Genomic DNA, 18677 nt, shown 5'->3' with positions numbered 1-18677 from the left:
TTTTAATCTAGATGTTGAGAATAGGTTTTGTTCAGGGCATTTTTTATTTTTTTGGTTCAGATCCTTTTTCGGATCATCCCCAAAATCCCTTTCAGCTTTTGAGTGTCGTCTCTAAACTTGGACAAACTTCAAATACCTCAGTTCCCATTATAGGCTCCTGTAATCAAGTGGTTCAGGAGAGTTCCCCCATATCCCCAGAATCCCAAGGGATTTGTCTTTTACTTTTATTTCCTGTTCACCACAGCACTGCCCTGCCTTCACAATTGTGCATTGATCTATAAATATGCCAACAAAGGAGTTTAAAATAAAAGACAATAGATCCACTGAGATGTTTTTAACCAGTCTATTTTATTGCATTTACCATTGCAGTCACATTTCGCTCTATATTCAACAAAGTGCATTGATTAGACAGCAGTTTAGCTGTCATAACGGTAGAGTAGATGCATCTTACTGCAGGTTTACAGAATCTTTCTCATGTGGCCATTAGAACTCTTAGTTTGCATACACACAGTTGGCAGAATCTTTCCAAGTCTACAAGGCACAATATTGCTAAAACTACAGTAATAAAAGGACAGAATAATTCACTAACTAGTCATCAGTTACTGATTTATGAACCACTGAAACTGAAGTACAGTGGCTACAATGTGCCAAGGTTACTTTTCTGAAGGCCACTTCCTCTTACTTTGTGCTACGAAACTATAATTTCCAAAAGTAAAACATGACAAACATGTTTGAGTTGAACACAGTAACTGTGTTTGTGCATTTTTACAAAAGCTGTTCGGTAAAAACAAACAGCACTAGGCTACTCTGCATATCTTCTTCCTCTACATGCAAAATATAAAAATTAAGTCAATGTTGCAGTCAAAGGGGAAGGGTTGAGACTCTTCAGCCTGGTTGGGGCCTTCAAGTACATGACCAAAGGATTCCAGTGGGGTCCAGTCCAACGCAGCCTTGGGGGCGGGGCTGAGGGAGTGGGGAGGGTAAAGCGTCAGGAGATGGAACGGATGGGTCTTCAGGCTACAACACAACACCAATAGAAGAAACAAACAATGACCACTGTGAGCAAACTTCCCGGTTCTCTGCGATGGGTGAGTCTCCAGTCATCCACCCCTGCCACCCAGCATGCACACTGCTCCCCTGAAGATCTGTTCGTAGCTTTCTCTAGCAAGGTCTGACAGAGGCTCCAGGAACTTGTCGCCATATCATCAACATCTGCTTTGTCTCTTAACTGTTCTATAGCTTATCCAACACCCACACATGTCCCACAGCTCATCATGGAAGCACAGAAGTGTGACATGCAAACTGGGACTAAGAGACAGGCTTTGAAGATGAGGATCATCATGACTATGATCTTCCTCCTCACCAAGCGTCCCTCAGGGGGGGGGGGGGGGGGGGGGGGTTTATAGAGGGTCCAGGTGATTCTGCACACCATATGCTCACTGAACCTGCTCACAGATGGAGACGGTGGCATCAGCCTCTGGTAAACAAGCTGCTGTATTATTTTGTTTCCTCTGATTGAACGCATTAGAAATGCATGCAAACCACTAAGCAAACCCCAAGGTGACCCAAGGAGAACATCAGTGTCACTGTGTGAGATTCATGCACCTCACTAACGGTGTACCACTGTGAATAGTTTGCTGCGACTGGCTCTTACTCCTTTATAGGTACAATGTTTACTGCTGACAATACCGAGAGGTTTGAGTAATTATGTTATTACTGGGTGGCTGTTGATTTGAGAGCAGTGTCAAGGATGTACACACAAGCAAAACAGTGTTAGGAGTAAATGTATATCTTTGAAATTAATCAGTTTACATAAATGGTCAACATAAAAGAAACAGCAAGGATCAGGTTAATGGTTTGTTGGTGATTTTCCCCCTAATTCACATTATCTTTTACTGCCATCCAGTGGTGAAGCAGATGTATAGCAACAAAGCAGTAAGAAGGATTTTACCTGGATAGTAGTAAGTCAATATTGTCCACGTTGTCCAGCCCTAACTACTCAGCTTCCTCCTGATGAAAGAAATAGTCATGTATTAATAACAAATACGCTTAGGCAAGTTAACAAAATCTGACGAAGAAAAAGAGGATTTGAACCTTTAATCAATGGAGAAAAGCTAATCAAGAGCTTCACTATCTGGAAACAAACGTCTTGCCTGATTGCTTTTCCCCAAGTCTGCTAATGAGTTGGAGGCATGGATTAATTTTCCATTAAAACCAGTCATTAGTAAGAGTCAGTAAGTAATCAAGATGGTCTATCTGTGTATTTGATCCTTCCTGTTCACAGGAGTGGAGCGAGACTCTGCAAAGCTACTCGGTCATGACAAAGTGGGCTTTGCTTTATGGGCTGCTGTTATTCTGCCTTTGCTTCTTCAACTTCTTCTTGCTCCTTTATGCGGAAAATAAAGAGAAACGGGCGAGTCGGAGGGGTTAACCTCCCCCTAGCAGGGCGGTGAAAGGATGTTATATAGTAATAGTTGCAGTAAAATAGGTTATAGGTTGTCATCAAAGAAAGGTATGGTAAGGTACAACAGTCGTGGATATGTAGATATGTAGATGATGCACCATAAAGATTGTCTATTATAGCCTAAATTTACAAGATGTTATGCTAAATTCTAAGCACTCAAGCTGCAGTGGGTGGAAAGTGTTTCATAACCACGTTCATAAAGTAAACAACTGGCTCACCAAGGGACTGAGGGAGTCGACATCATTAGCTATAGTTAGACACTGCGATCAATTGATTTCATTATGTTGTGTTATGACTTCAGTGTGTGAGTATGGAAACAATATCAGACAAACAGATCCAACAAACTAGGCAGCAGCAGGCCAGGCTGTGTTGTCATTGCTTCTATTCCCTTCAGATCGCACCGTAAAAAACTGGTGCACCATCTCATCCATCTTCCAATCCGGACATTTGTCACATCTGCTGTGCTTTCAAATATACTTTAATCAAAAAGAAGCAAAAAAGATATGACCCTGTCTCAGGTCAAATCAGTGAGTCCCTTCACTGTGCAACATCTCCAAACCTCCAAATCTCTCAAACTCTTGTGCACATAGAATATCTCCACGAATATAAAGAGACGGTGCCAGTGTAAATGCACTATAAAGCAGTCTACAACATTAAACTGACACTAAATGGTGTTAATTAAGTCAAATGCCAAAAATAAAATCACATTTTGTCACTGCAAAAAACACACGATTGCCTTGAGTAGAGATAATAGACACAATCATATCGTGCCTTTGGATTTCTTTTACACACATGCAAACCAGTGACAAAGAATCCGCAATCAAAATATACCTCTTGTACGTCTCCCTCTTCTTCTTCCTATGGGAGATAATAGGTGATAATGAGTATGTACGTGTCAAAAAGGAAGGAGATCAAATAACAAACACAGTGGTCCTTTTGAATTTGGAACTGCTGTAACCAAACTACACTCATCCGAGTGAAACGCTTTCATGCAGCACAGGAAAAGAATCTGCGAGCCCATGCAGCATAGAGAACGAGAGAACGAGGGAGAGAGGAGTGGTGTGCATTAACATGATGCCTATAGATCAGACACACACACACACACACACACGCACACACAGAAGCACACCGCAACCACAGGAAACAACCTAACTGCACTGCTCTTCTTGCCCCTGCAAGAAAGGTAAGGACCATGCCATGGCAACGCAAAGCAAAGCAGTGAAGAAGAATGTGCAACAGAGTATCAGGCAGTGACTGGAATGTCCAAGACGCCAAAATCCTTTTCACACAGAGACATTAGTTTTTAACCTGAGCTTTTTTAGGTTAAACTAAGTGAGGCTTTATAATGTTGCTCAGGTGAGACAAGTTAACCAACGAGTTCAAAAATGCAGTAAAAGTCACCCTGAGCTGGTTCTGAACACTGAGCCTCGCCTATGATGCGATTTGTACTAGCCTACATTGCTGTTTGACATCATCCTGTAAATCCTGTATTTACCCTATGAGATCATCGCAATTTCAATGTAGTTGTATTCTACCTCAGGGTCTACGTATAAAGTTTAACAACAACAATAGTAATAATAATACAACCTTACTTCTTTCTCTCTCTCTCCTCTTCCCTCTTTCTGTATAAAAAATATCTCCAAAATATCCTACAATTGCATGCACAATGTCATGTAAAATGTTTGCTTCAATAAAAACAGCAAAAAAAAACCACTGAATCTGAAAATCCTGAGAATCTGAAAATTAAAGCAGATATCTAAAATTGTAATTGATATTGGTAAGTGAAATATGGCAATAAATAAAGGTTACAAGATAATATGAAATGTAGGTTATGAACAAATCTACTTGTTGGCCTACAATCTTGCTATTTCTAACTTTTAGATTCTATAAAACTCCAAACTGTAAAACCCTGGAACTTATGGGGACAAATGCGTGGAAATGAGGTAGAGGAGAAAATGAAAGGAATGTCTGATGTTCTGGAAAAAGAAGGAGGCACACAAATGCCTGGAACGAAAGGCTGGTCAGAACAGACAAATACAGGGACACTAGGATCAGGGTAAAAGAAACAATCACTTCAATCTACCTCAAGCTGTCGTAGCTCTTCTTCCTCCTATAGGGAATAACAGATAGCAGGTCAGAGGCTGCGCAGGGAGCGAGAGAGCACCACAGGCATGCGTTACAAAGATAGGAAGTCATCTGATTTTAAATGGAAACTATGGGGACGGTAGAGGCTGTCAGGAAGCGGCAACGGGACTGAGAAGAAAATGAGGAAGAGGATGTTAGCAGGAGTGGAAAAAGAAATGGTAAAAGCTGGAGTAGAGGTGCTAAGAGAGATCAGAGAGAGAGAGAGAAGCGGAAGGTGATGAAATGCGTTCAATTAAGTTATGGAGATAAGTGGGAACAGCAGACCGCAAGACAAAAACCATCCTCCGATCTCCACACAATCACACCGACACTCCTGGTGACTGGCGGTGGGGTAACTTTAGAAAGAGACGGCCACCAACGCAGTTACCTCTGACTGCAACTCCTCTTCCACCTGGGGGAGCAAACCAAGAGATGGACAAAAGGGCATGGAGGGGGTCAAAGGTAATTAGATGCATGCAGCAGGAACATGGCTGACAGCGCAAAACACCAATACAAAGACAAGAAAGTAATGCACCTACAGCAAGTGGTGTGAAATTAGTCAGATTGTTCAGTTGTGAAATGAAGCAATGTGTTGCATCACCTGGGTGTAGGTTTAATAATATACATACAAAACATGTTATACAAAACATGCCATATAAGAAAGGTATGTACAAAGGGTTAATATATACATGGTGCGTAATAAGTTCAATTCACTGTCATTCTTACAGATAAAATATGTTAAAATGTGTTGGTTTGATTGATTCATAACATGCACTCCATTCTATTTACAAAAATAAAACAGTAAACCCAACTTGTCTTTTAAAGATTATACTATATTTTTATAAAGCACTATCGAAGCAGTCACATCCCACAGCAGACATGAGTATCTACTACAGATAGAATGTAGTTTAGTAGGTGAGTAAAAACGTTCTGCAATCAAAGAAATGCAAACCCATATGTTGAACCACTGATCTTCATCACAGAATAGGAGATTACTACAATTACTACATCTATCTGAGGTCAAAGTTGGACTATACCTCTGAATATGACTGATCAACTCCTCCCGAAAATTAGTGGACAGTAGCTTTGCTTATATTTATGAAGGAAAGGACCATGACACGTATTTTTGCATTACTAATCATGTCATTAGGTCAAAATAAGACCTGTCAGATAATCATGTTAAGGAGTGAGTAACGTAACAAATATTAGCTCAGGCAACATTGTATACCCCTGAAATAAAGTAAGTCTTACCTTGTCATCCTCTACTTCCTCCTCCTGTCAATAATAAAGACAAATATTGCTGTAATTTGTCTTTTTAAGTGTGATAAATGAGTTCAGATCAATTAAAATAGTTTGAGACATTTACCTCATATTCTTCCTCCTCTTCCGCCTTCTAACAGAAGAGAAAAGTACAACAATTAGAGATTTTACATTACTAACGTGGGTTGTACAGGACGAACAGTACATGTGGACAACACAGGACAGCTCATTACACAAAAACCATAAATCAGGCTTATGGGAGACAATGTAGGGTGTTTGTAGGGATCGTAGTGACACACCTTGAGTGGGACAGTTAATAAATATGGATGAATAATACATATGCAATGCAACATGGGTATGAGGAAGGAAGACCAGGAGGAACACTTATCATCCACAAAGAACAAGCAGAGGCTGCAACGATAGACGGAACTTCGAAAAAGGTAAATGGAAACCAGACAGGTCAAGGGTGCTGAAGAGGCAAATGGGGAGGTGACACGGTGTGGATTAGTATAGAACCGAGTCCAGTGAGGGATTTGTGGAGGAGATGCAATAGGAGGACGACAACGGGAAACCTTAACATGGAAGAAACGATTGACATTTAAGGAAGAGATGAGAGGGAAAAGAGAACATTCCAGGGATGGTAGTAGAGTGGAGGGAAAGAAACATTCCAGAACAATGGGAGGATACACAGCACAGGATTCCAAGTAAGGAGCAATTACTGTGTCCTCTGTGACCTCCTCTGTTTCATCCACGGCCTCCTCCTCCTCCTCCTCCTCCTCCTCTGCAGGTGCCTCATCTTCCACTGCGTCTACTTCTTCAGTCTCCCCCTCTGCTACTTCCACCTCACCAGCTTCCCCTTCCTCCTCTGCCTGCTCCTCCTCTGCCTGCTCCTCCTCCTCTTCGTGTGAGTGCCCATTTCGCTCCTCCACTGGAACCTCCTTGTTGGGAGGTGGAAAATAACAACTTGTGATGAAGGGAGCAAAATAATGTTAGCAGTTAAAATTGCAATAGCAGCACGGGTGTACTGGGAGAAGCCTGAGAGAGTGAGGGAGAGGAAGGAGGAAATCATTCAGTTTGGAGGTGCAGACTCAGTGCTCTGTGTGAAAAGAAGAAATGTGGAATGATATTCTGTGAATTCAGAGCAAGCAGCAAGTACTGAATGCATTGGGTATCTCAAAATTAAAGTCACAGCTTCGAAGGGCAGAGCGCATCAGCAGTTTGGAGCTACTTTGAATATCTTATCATCATCATCACTACTCTAACTCGTACTGGCGTGTGTGTATGTATGTATGTACAGTATGTACGTCAACACAACAAGCACCATTCCTCGCCTCCAAAGCTGCCTGAAACATTAGTTAAGGAGTTCTGCATTTGTGTAGGGTGTTTTTCATGTAATTTACATCAAATTAGCAGTTTTATTTTAATTTGCATTACCAAATCATAGTAGTGGAAGACATGGAATCACACACACACACACACACACACACACACACACACACACACACACACACACACACACACACACACACACACACACACACACACACACACACACACACACACACACACACACACACACACACACACACACACACACACACACACACACACACACACACACACACACACACACACACACACACACACACACACACTTCTTTGGGTTTCATGAATGATGTCAGTTGTGAAGGACATCACAGTTGACACGCACTACTTAACGCTTTGCTTTAGTATACAGCATGAGTCAAAGTAGCTAGAAACAATAACCAATAAACCGTTATGTGTGCTCAACATTCTGTGGCCATATCAGTGTCCTGTGGTACACCGAGTATGGCATTGGAGTGGAATTAAATCCTGCTTACGATTACAACTTTTGCCTCTGTCATGAATTTACAATTGGTTATAAATATGATCCTATCTTCAAACTTTTCCTTTATTGCAGGACTTGCAAGTTTTGATAGTATTGTCCTTTCTGATGCATGTAGCCGTCTCGTTTGTATTGTGTTGAAACAGCAGCTTTATCCTTTCCAGTGAGGAGAGAGACACTTAAAACATTTGTCTCCAAGAAAGCATAAAATACATATTAAATACAATAAATACAAGTGTGTGTGCAGAATGAAGGATGGATAAAGGTACTACTATGAATTTTGTCATTGTAAAATGTAGAAATTGAACACAGTTATTGAAGTGGTTAATCTCACTTGCTCACATATGATTTTTACAGTTTCAGACACAAACTGGCTTTTAAATATGTTAAAAGTTAATCTTGATTGACTGTGATGTCATGATTATAAAACCAAATTATTAAAATTTTCATTTAATTTAAATCTGAACATTTTGTCGTTTTTAATGCTTTGATTTCAATGAGGACTGCAACTTGCCAAGGCAAACCTACTAATTGTATTAACCTACTGGGACATGATGCTGCACATCTATCTATGTTGCAGTCAGAACAAAAGGGAACACAAAACATAGTAACACTCAATCATTCCCCTTTAGTGAAAGAAAATGATACACAGTTGTTTAGTGTGAAAGACAACCACTCACCCATGCGACACAAAGATTAGTCAACTTGATGATCGGACAGACTCGCCTATAGGAAATTAAGAGATTGTGAGATTTATGAGGGAATGTGTTAGGCTGTACGGGATGGAAGGATAAAGATGAGACAATATAAACACAAAACAAAGCATTAAGGGTCGGAGGCATTACTAGTGAGTCATCAAGGTTTTCCTCTGCATTAGTGTCTTCAGCAGCATGGGTCCCATTCTCCACAATGTTTGCCTTTTCAGCCTCTACTGCTTCCTGCATTAAGGAAATGTTCATGTTTAACACAAGTGAGTCAGAATTACAGAATCAGGCCTTAAAATGTACAATTTTTTAAATCTAATAGCCACACACTTAAATAGCATATTTCAGGGGGAAAAAAGGCCGAGCACCTTCAGTAATATTGTGAGTTTGGTTCTGCACTTAACTGTCGTGACAACATTGCCATCTAATATACTGCATCTCAAGCTTGATAGATAACTGCTCAGAGATCAAATAACCTCATATGTCTCTCATGTGATATTTGCTACAAGTAATTATCCTAATCAACACATTCCTTGACAAAACATATGCTAAATAAACATATAACACACATGCAGTTTCACAACACAGCCATTTTGTCAAACATTCCATTTGAACAGCCAAAACCTGAAGAAGTACAACCTTATTTTGTCTCGGTTATTGTCTTGTCACAATAGAAAACATTGTGGTAATGTGTAAGATAAAGATAAAATAAGGAAGAGTTCCAACCTTGGACCCAGGAGGAGGGGGCAGCCCCAGGAAGGCATACACTGAATTATCTTCCTTGGCATCAAAGAATGTGTCATAATCCTGCAAGTATATAAGGGAAATATTCGTCAACGGCTCAAACTATAATAACAAACTACAATCTTCTTCTACTATTTTTATTATGCAGCATGAACTGTGGGTTGCATTTGCAAATATTTCGTCTGTCTTCTAAGTAGCACTGAGAAGCAAATGTAAATATGATCCTTCTTGCATCACCTTGCCCTCAGGTGATTTCCTGGAAAGTTAAGTAAAGGACTTAGAAATAGTTGACTTTAGATTACTTTTACCTTCTTGAAAGCTAAGTCTTATTGGTTTGGGGTTTAATAACGTTTCCCACAGCCCACATGCAAAGGTCCCGCTGTACTCACCCCACAGTAGCCCTCCTCGTTGAAGATCTGAGGGGGAAGAGGGATGCCGTTGGACGGCTTCTTCTCCTCTGGTACATTTTGCCTCATCCACATGCGGTTGTCCTCGTTGCAGGCAATGTCCAGCTGAGCGTACTCCACTTTAAGAGCCTCCAAGAAACCCACCACATCCTGCTGCTTCTTCTTGATCTGACATACAAAACAAAACACAGATGGCAGCAAAGTCAACATATTCAAATACTTTGACTTATCAGAATGTGGCATCTGTGTGCTTTTCTCAGTGGTGGGATCAAATCTGTTCAGGGTGGTCTATTTGAACAATTGAATAAAGCAATAAAAACCTTTCAAAAATAGAACTAGGAGTGGGTGGGTGTCTTAGTGGACTGATCTAGGGTTTCGTAGGGTTCAAAGCAGGTCAGTACATTTACTAATAAACTGTCACCTGCAATTTCCTACAAGTAAAATTGGGACTTGAACCTTACCTTACATACTTGGCAGGCTCGGGGTGTAAACTAGTCAACCAGCATGCCCCCCCCTCCCCCACTGCCCCCCCGGCCTGGATCAAACTGCTTAGTTTTGCTTTGCCAAAAGTAGAACATGGGAGATAGTGAAGTGATTGTTACCGTTACAAGTGTGCCAATCGCCCCATATATGCTGTAACCAAGTTTAAGTGCTTTTAAAAGGCGTATAACCCAAATCATATGTGATGTTTAAGAGGGAGAATCATGTATTTCAGACCGGGTATGTGGCTTTAAAAGCGTCTCTATATCGGGGTCCCCCTGTTCTAGACGGTTCTGCACGAGTACCGAGACAATTAAATAAGAGATCTTGAGCATCTAACAAGCGCAAACCGGGGCGCAAATTTAGCCAAAGAGTAATAATACTCCGAGTAGATTCATATCTACGAAATCAAAGGCGAGTGTCGAAGTTTGCCGCTCTGGGTTTAGCGGTGTGAGAGGAAGAAACATCTCCAGTTGAGCCAGGAAAGTTGGTTTAGTAAAGACAAATGACGGATTGAATTCTTACCGCGGTGGATCCCGATGAAGTAGCGAGAAATACTTTGATAACCATTTTGTTGCAGGATATTTAGTAGAGTATGCAACAGCGGGTTCTTAAAGGAGCAGGCAGCCTCCTCTATTATTAGAGCGCACCCAGGACATAGCACGGAGAGCTCACACACACACACAACACGCATGCACACGCACATACTGCTGAAGCTATTTTCGTCTCCGGTCTGCATCCATGCAGGATTGGTGGGTTGGTCTCAGCAGCACCACTCACACTGATTGGCAACATGAGGTGCCAGTTGGGTCAGGGGGCAGAGACGTGAGTGGTTCCGTGCATATAAGGACCGAAATAGCAGGCTGGCGGAGGGTCATCAGTTTCCAAACTCGGGACTCTGGTACTCTTTGGAGTTCTGTGTGGAGCTGGGGGTTCCCAGTGAAGGGTGTTAAAACAAGCAATACTGTTGTCTTTCACTAGACTGTAAGGAGTTTGGACTGTGTGTGTGTGTGTGTGTGTGTGTGTGTGTGTGTGTGCATAGGAGAGAAGTGACCATTTGTTCACTGCCCTGCTTGAGTCTCATAACGTTCCTTCTCAAAATACGATGCTCTAATGACACTACTTAATAACATTTCATTGAAATACACTACTACAAGTTAAACATAATTAATGCATACCAATTCTATAACAAGTATATTTCGATTACGCACATCTAGAATTCCTTAAAGGTGCTTTTAACAGGTGACTGACCTCTTTGACTGACTTGCTTATTGTATCAGTATACTGTCTTAATGTATTAAAATTTGAAAATTCGATTAAATGTTTGCCTTTATTTTGTCCCTGAACAGAAGTCATGTCTCTGAGGCAGCAGAGTCACTAGCAGGCAGTCACAGTGATGCTGCAATGTACAGCAGTAACACATTCAGGTTCTCCTCAATTAGTCCACATCAATCCAAAGACCATGCACACTTACACATAAAGAAGAACACAAAGTCTCAATCATCAGACCAGTGTCAAGTCTCAGGAAAAAAGGAAAAAAAAGGTATTTTATGCGATGTGAGTTATCTGATGCATGCATTGGTATGTTGCATCCCACCAGTCCTGACGCCAAGTCAAGCCCTCACAGCCAAGGATCCACTCCGCTAGAGGCAAGCATGGGCTCTGCAGTGCCAGAGGAATGATGTGACAGAGAATGAAATTAAGAGAATCGAGTATGGCCACATGGTGGCACAGCAGCACTGTGAGAGTTCCCTGCCACAGGCTCACTAGCCTCTGGTGTCTCTAATGCTGAGTCAGATCTAAATTTCAGGTTTTAAAGGAAGCTCAGACAAAAACAAATGGAGGCATCTTATTATCAAAATCTGAACTGATTTAATATGTGGGCCATGCATTACATGACCACTCAGATTAATCAACCAAATGTTGAAAAAAAATATTCAGTTGAATAAACAATGGGTCTGGGGTCATCATTGATCAAAATGTGTCAAATGTACTTCTTCTGCTCTACCCTACAATGTGCACTCAATATATAGATACAAGTTAGACACAACAACGAGGTGCAAGCCCCACAGGGGTTCCTTTGTGGTACTTGCATCTGCCGCAACAGCCTGGTAAAGCAGCTGGAGGCGTCAGAAAAGAAGTTACAAAACACAAAGGACAGTCTTCAGTGCCTGGATCAGGATCACAGCCTGCTGCAGAGGAAGGAGCTCTCCCACAAGCTGGCCAAGAACAGCACCTAAAAGAGGATAGCGGTATGGCCAGGGATTGGAATATGGCTGATTTAGTGGTGGAAGTCCAGTGTCACATTCTGTGCAAGGGTTCAAGCAGCCTCTCTAACCTAAAATGTGGATTAATCTACATTTGGACACATAGTTCAGCAGTACAACTCTACAACATAGTTCAAGTAATAAAGAAGAGATTTAAGTGAAACTTTTCCCTGTGAATTATTCAGTTTGTCTGATTTCTGATAACATTCTGCAACTTAGTACATCAGATTTGTCACATTAATGATGATAGGAATTGATGATTAAATTGATCAAATGTTCTTTTTCCCACAATGATTTATTACAAACTATGGTAGTGCCAAGACAGTTGCCAAATAGTCACAGTGGAAAGACCAATGATAGCAAGAAAGATTCCTACTATCTGCAAGAGCAAATATGTGTGATCATGTTGTCCACTTTACAGACAACAAAACAAGACGATTCAAACCCCACTGAGACTGCATCTTTTGGAGAAGTATTCGGGCCTGAGGGGAGGCCTGACAAGCAGGATAGCTCTGTGAACTAGGTATGTAGCAAACAATTGAAATACCATTCAAATACCAGTACCGTGGACTCCATTCCATGCTGTTTTTGAGTCATTAACCATTGATTTATGCCGACAAGCTGATGAGAAAGTCTTACATTCTTTTGTCCCATTTTTCATTTATTAATGTTTAAGCTAAGTAGGAGAGGCTATGTAATTTCACCCTGTCACTCTCATATCATTACATACTATTTTTCACTCTTTAATCTTTGGTTTGACAAAAGCCAGATGTCGCATATCGCTTCAAAGAAGTTTCAAAATACAGCTGGACCTAAGGGCGATAGATTCAAGCTCCCCAGGATCTGGCTCCACGGCACCCTCAAGCAAACCATGGAGAACCTGAATGCTGACAGATCCGGCTATTGCAGCAATCTGTACCAAGTGTCAAATGACAGTGCCAAGTGCCTACCTGATGTAGGAAATGTGTGTTAAGAGTGCACCAGCAGCCACATTCTGGGTTGGTGGAGAACATAGAAATAATACTGAAGTCACACATTGAACCGACGTGTTTGGCTCAACATTGACTGAACCAACAGCTATGTACAGTTGTGGTAAAAACTTGTGATGAACATCTATGTCATGGCAGTTTCCAATATTTTCTACAACTCTTATTTTTCTGTGATAGAGTGATTGGAGCCCAAACTACTTTGTCACAAAAAATATTTATGAAGTTTGGTTATTTTATAAATGTATTATGGGTCTACTGAAAATGTGACAGAATCTGCTGGGTCAAAAGTATACATACAGCAGTGCTACTGTTTGGTTATATGTCCCATGGCCAGGGTCACCTCAATTAGGCTCTTTTGGTAGCCATCCTCAAGCTTCTGGCAAGCTTCTCGATTAATCTTTGAACACTCCTCTTGATAAAATGGGTGTAGTTTAGCTAAATCTGTTGGCTTTCTGACATGGACTTAGACATGGATTTGGATTTTCCACGATCCAAAAATTTGGAATTTCCATGATCCAAAAATTTGGATTTTCCATGATCAGGAAGAAAACACAAGCTATCACCTACTGCTGAGAGAAATTGGTCAGGATGGTCAAGAGTCAACCATGAACCACCAAAAAGCAGTTCTGTAATGAATTAGAAGCTGTTTCAACACAGGTGTCAGTGTCCACAGTCAAGCGTGTTTTACATCTGCATGGGTTGAGAGGCTGCCGTGCAAGAAGGAAGCCTCTTTCCAGAAGTGGTACCTTAAAGCTCGACTGAAGTTTGCTGCCGTCACTGAAAGGACTTCTAGGGTAAAGTTCTGTGGTCAGATGAAACAAAAATTGAGTTGTTTGGCCCCAATAACCAGATATGTGTGTGGAGCAGAAGAAGGTGATGCCTTTAACCCCAAGAACACGATGGCTTACATCAAGCATGGGGGTGGTAGTATTATGCTCTGGCCTGTTTTGCTGCCAATGGTAAAGTAAAGCACCAGTAAATTTAAGTAAATGGAATAATGAAGGAGGATTACCTACAAATTCTTCAGGAGAACCTCAAATCATTACCCAGGTTAGGTCTTGGAACGCAGTTGGGTGTTCCAACAGAACAATAACCCCAAACACAAATCAAAAGTGGTACAGGAATGGCTAAATCAGGCTAGAATGAAGGTTTTAAAACGGCCTTCCTTAAGTCCTGACTCGAGAACATGTGGGCAGTGTGAAGAAACAAGTCCATGTCAGAAAGCCAACAGATTTAGCTAAACTGCACCAATATCAATTGGAGTGGTCAAACATTCGACCAGCTTACCAGAAGCTTGTGGATGGCTACCAAAAGCTCTTGACTACAATTGTACATGGAGATTCACTGCAGCAGCGACAATAATGAACTCATGCTTTTGGATATTCAATTATTAAATGTTTTATTTTGATTATATAATATTGTGTGGTCTATGTTGTTTACTAGATTTTTAGTCAACTAAAATAAATCTTGATTGTTTTGAGACAATAAACATACACAATCTGTAATGTCACAATGGCTCAGCGCTTCTCCTTTTTTATTTAAAAAAAAATGTCCATTCAAACATTTACACAAATAAATAATTATCAACACAAACATAACTGAATGAAATGTTATCAAATGACCGTGTTACCATTTCAAATGACCAATGCTAACACAGCAGAGCTTTGTTATGTGCCAACCAGAGCAGCAAATTTTTCAAAGAAAACAATAAACTTTTAAGAATTCCAAATTTTAGCTCAAGATGTCGAGCAATAAATTAGAAAACACATAAATATAGCTTTTGTGATCACCGCTGGAATGGTCTAGCTGAAAGCATGGAGTCCCAGCGTAACTACTTTGTTGCAAACCACCAACCAGCATGTGATTCCAACTCCACCTGAAAGAAATGAAGAGTTCAGTCAATGAATGTACAAACACAATGTGCTTCATAAGATTATAACTGCATCTCCAAACTTAAAGATCTGCTACTGTGTTACTGTGGAAACGTGCCGTATTCTTACATGTTATAAACTGTCCTATGTGTAGTATACAATGTCCGTTTGATATACTTCCAAAATAATGCCAAGGGAAGACTCCGTTGATGAGGACTAATCACTGTTTACCTGCTACTCCTGTGGGGAAAGCCACAAGGCGCTCCACGGGGGCAATCCATCTATTGGGAACCACTGTCACTGGATCAGAATAATACTGCCAGATCAATGAGATCATCAGAAGAGCCTGAAAAATACAAATATAGCAAGTTAAAACAACTTCTGTGAGTTATGCAGTACATCATTTTACAAAATATGCAGTACTTACTGGTATGAGTTTGTATGTACTGTATGTATGTAGATGGCTAAATGTCTACTTTGTACATTCAGCAGCAAGCCATGATGTAGACAGTGTAAGGTCTTACTGTCTCTTTAATAATAATCAAAATCGTGGACAACATACAATGTTGTATCCCATAGATGTGCTTATTCCTACAGGAGATCTCCATCTCCTTCCCTCTGTATGTTTTCATGTTCTCCACTTACTTGTAATATATAAAAGGCAATATTCACGACCCATGTCATTGTTGCCTGCTGGGTTGTCCTCGATTTCACTGCAAACCAGGAGAGACAGAATCATTGATTAATACACAATTTAGATATCAACAGGCTTTCTGTGATGATTTTGCCTTCTATTATACTGCCCCAGTGCCTAGTATTGTACATCACAATTCATGTGTTCGTCACATCCATTATCACTGAAAGCATGGGAATAAGCGGGGGTTTAAGAAGCTAAGTCATTAAAACATAAATGCGCATACCATATAATTGTCACAGTACATTCAATAACTTTGATAGATTCAGACAGTGTGTTAATTCAAACGGTTATAAGTGTAGGACAGATGAGAACTTCCACTGAGGAGTTACGGTCACAGTGTTTCGGTCATGGTTCTTCAGTTAATGCCCATGTGGGCTTATCACTAAATACTTAAAAAACTAAAAACACATTATTACGTATCAATTATAAGTGCAAATGTTGTAATCTGAACACAAAATCAGGCCGATGATGCTAATTGAATTATTTTACAAAAAAGCACGGATTGTACTCTTTCTGTAAAACACTGAGCTTCTGTTAATCTTACGGCTGAGAGTGAAAGACAGCAACAGGCACCAGCTGTTCGCACAGAGAACAGTCTCACAGTGTGTTATTCAAAACCTCCCGCCTTTTTTTACAGTTGTTGGTTATAACTTATAGTAGATTCATAACAATTTTCACAATTTTTTTTTTTTTAAACAGAGGGGAGGACAACTTTATTCTAGCTTTTGAGACTGTAATTTTGTAATTGTTGTATATTGTATTGGATCACAAACTACATCCTCAAAAAGAACCACAGAGTCAAATCAACATTTCCAGTACCCATTTCTTTTTTTTTTTTTTTACTAAAACCTCATCTGGTCTTTGCATTTGCATACTAAGGGGTTCTGTGTAGCCCAGGTGTGTCACGAGTACTTTGGTCATAAGGACTAGACCTTTTGTTTCTCACCATGTGTCTTCAGCTTGTCTGTCATCTTGTTTATTTTGCGTTCCAGCCTGGCATATCTGGCAAACTCGTCCATCATGCTAATTGAAGACTGTTCCTTCTTCATCTCCTGGACTTCGGCCCTCATTTCACTTTCCTGTTCAGCATCTTTCTGAACCATCTTTGACAGCTTCAAAGGAAAAAAAACAAACAATTAGGACACATAACAATTATCTGCTTTTATGTATAAGGTATTTATGTATGAAGATTAAGTATTTTCAAAACGTCCTGTTAATTTCATTCAAATTGTTCTGGATTGGGACTCGAAAGATGTCAAAAACGTGAATAATGTATTGATAGCGTTATCTTTATATTCACAATGTAGCAAACAGTTAAGATATGTCTCGAAAAATGATGGCTCAATAAAGTGGTAAGAAAATGTGTGAAAATGAAGTGAAAAAATGTCACCAACACTAAACATTCTAATTTAAACACATACATCGCCATTTAGGCATTCACGGGGGCAACTAAAGACATCTTCCATTTGTCTCCATCTACCCGCATCTGAAGTCACCAGTTAACATGGTCACTCGTTAAGTCTAACACCTGTGTATTGTGCTAACGGCTCAGCGTGACTTTAAACCATCGTTATTCGTTTTTGTAAGCACATATAAGAAGAAACTTGAAGTAACAATAACAGTACTTGTTATAATGTTGACAGAGTGGCAATGGAAGTTAAAAAAAGATATTCTCGTTGTTGCAGGAGAACCACACCCTCTACCGCTTTAACGATGGCATTAGCTATGTAGCTTAGCCTCTATGTGAATAAGGCTTTGCTGTTCTGGGTCGAGCCTAATTTAACACTCAATTCCAACACAAACAGGCTGTGACTTTGCGCCAAACACTCCGTATAATCAAGCACTGATCCGTACTTACGAAAGAGGACATTGTTGGTAAGAGTGTTTTCATGAGATTACACAGAAATACTGATCCCAGAACAAGGAACCACGCGTACCCCGCCGCCATGTTTGTTGTCTTGTTTGCCGGAATGATGCTGGAGATTATTACTATCGATCGTGTTCATAGAGAGAAACTCCATATTCCCTCACAAATACCCTTTATCTAATTAAAGCAAGGAAATACTGTCTGTTTCTATCCTATTTTCTATTATTCTATCCGCAAATGCACGGACATTACAGATATATACACGTACTGCATATATTTACCTTATATTCTATAATGCCATATTTTGGCCGTTGATTGCCATCTTCTAAAAAAAGGAATTATTGTTAAACGTTTATTTTCAGTAAAATGTCTAACCTTTGTTTATTTAAGTCAAGCTCATGTTGAACCCAGTCAGCTTTAAGAATACTAAAGCTCCTTCACCAATGTAAAAACATTATCATTGTCTCTTGATGGTTGGTGTCTTTATTATGTATGCATTGTCTTTCTACTCTGATTATTGACTGATATTAACTGCACATTTGTGTATGTTTCTGTTCATATTGTTATCACATTATGTCAATAAAGTTATGAGAGGAAAAAATGACCACACTGGGGTTATATAAGAAACATAATAGGCTGTGTTGTGCTGTGCTGGGCCTAAGAATAATAGAAAATATAAGTTAATTAAAATAGTACAGGGTCACTACAAGGCCCACTTTGTTTCTTAGTTCACATATGAAAATGTCAACTAAATGACTTGGCTGGGGGAGCCGTTCTCAATCGTCTATGGCATTTTGTGGCCTTGTTATTGCAAGGATTCATCAGATAGAAGAGACATGTCTTTAATATAATAAGTATTCAACAGAGATGTGTCTTTAAAACAAAGAAACTCCATTGTGGAGAGTCACATTTTAACACTAGGTATGCTCCTGTACC

At 40.2% G+C, this 18677-nt stretch overlaps 2 protein-coding genes across 9 annotated transcripts; both read right to left on the bottom strand.

Moving 5' to 3' along the window:
- Nucleotides 1-336: 336 nt before the first annotated feature.
- sh3bgr (SH3 domain binding glutamate-rich protein) lies at nucleotides 337-10712 on the bottom strand. Of its 8 annotated transcripts, none has more exons than XM_076145184.1 (12): nucleotides 10576-10712; nucleotides 9553-9738; nucleotides 9146-9226; nucleotides 8561-8653; nucleotides 6568-6786; nucleotides 5955-5981; nucleotides 5840-5863; nucleotides 4977-5000; nucleotides 4548-4574; nucleotides 3296-3322; nucleotides 1952-2010; nucleotides 337-1017 (listed from the first exon to the last, which is right to left on the bottom strand). In XM_076145184.1, the coding sequence occupies exons 1-11, from the start codon at nucleotides 10618-10620 to the stop codon at nucleotides 1996-1998; spliced, it is 768 nt and encodes a 255-aa protein (XP_076001299.1). In that variant the 5' UTR covers nucleotides 10621-10712; the 3' UTR covers nucleotides 337-1017; nucleotides 1952-1995. The 8 variants fall into 8 exon arrangements, with proteins under 8 accessions (XP_076001299.1, XP_076001300.1, XP_076001301.1 ...); XM_076145185.1 differs by having other exon boundaries at nucleotides 337-963; XM_076145186.1 differs by having other exon boundaries at nucleotides 6583-6786.
- Nucleotides 10713-14813: 4101 nt separating this feature from the next.
- get1 (guided entry of tail-anchored proteins factor 1) lies at nucleotides 14814-17861 on the bottom strand. Its single transcript, XM_076145230.1, has 5 exons — nucleotides 17733-17861; nucleotides 16821-16986; nucleotides 15823-15890; nucleotides 15409-15523; nucleotides 14814-15182 (listed from the first exon to the last, which is right to left on the bottom strand). Exons 1-5 carry the CDS (start codon nucleotides 17820-17822, stop codon nucleotides 15109-15111), a joined length of 513 nt encoding a protein of 170 aa, XP_076001345.1. The 5' UTR covers nucleotides 17823-17861; the 3' UTR covers nucleotides 14814-15108.
- Nucleotides 17862-18677: the final 816 nt, after the last annotated feature.

The sequence above is a fragment of the Genypterus blacodes genome, unplaced genomic scaffold (genome assembly GCF_046128005.1).
Source record: "Genypterus blacodes isolate CSIRO-AG114 ecotype Tasmania unplaced genomic scaffold, CSIRO-AGI_Gbla_v1 ptg000003l_1, whole genome shotgun sequence".
NCBI classification, from domain to species: Eukaryota; Metazoa; Chordata; class Actinopteri; order Ophidiiformes; family Ophidiidae; genus Genypterus; species Genypterus blacodes.
This window is presented reverse-complemented; position numbering and strand designations above follow the sequence as displayed.

Bases quoted from the DNA above. Each gene is read 5' to 3' on its own strand.
- sh3bgr (XM_076145184.1), bottom strand. From the start codon at position 10,620: ATGGTTATCAAAGTATTTCTCGCTACTTCATCGGGATCCACCGCG. The intron at 9,739-10,575 runs GTAAGAATTCAA...TTTGTATGTCAG, and splicing joins CTTCATCGGGATCCACCGCG to ATCAAGAAGAAGCAGCAGGA. The intron at 5,001-5,839 runs GTAAGACTTACT...TTGCTCCCCCAG, and splicing joins AGGAAGTAGAGGATGACAAG to GTGGAAGAGGAGTTGCAGTC.
- get1 (XM_076145230.1), bottom strand. From the start codon at position 17,822: ATGGCGGCGGGGTACGCGTGGTTCCTTGTTCTGGGATCAGTATTTCTG. The intron at 16,987-17,732 runs GTAAGTACGGAT...TTTCCTTTGAAG, and splicing joins TACCAACAATGTCCTCTTTC to CTGTCAAAGATGGTTCAGAA. The intron at 15,183-15,408 runs GTAAACAGTGAT...CATTTCTTTCAG, and splicing joins TTTCCCCACAGGAGTAGCAG to GTGGAGTTGGAATCACATGC.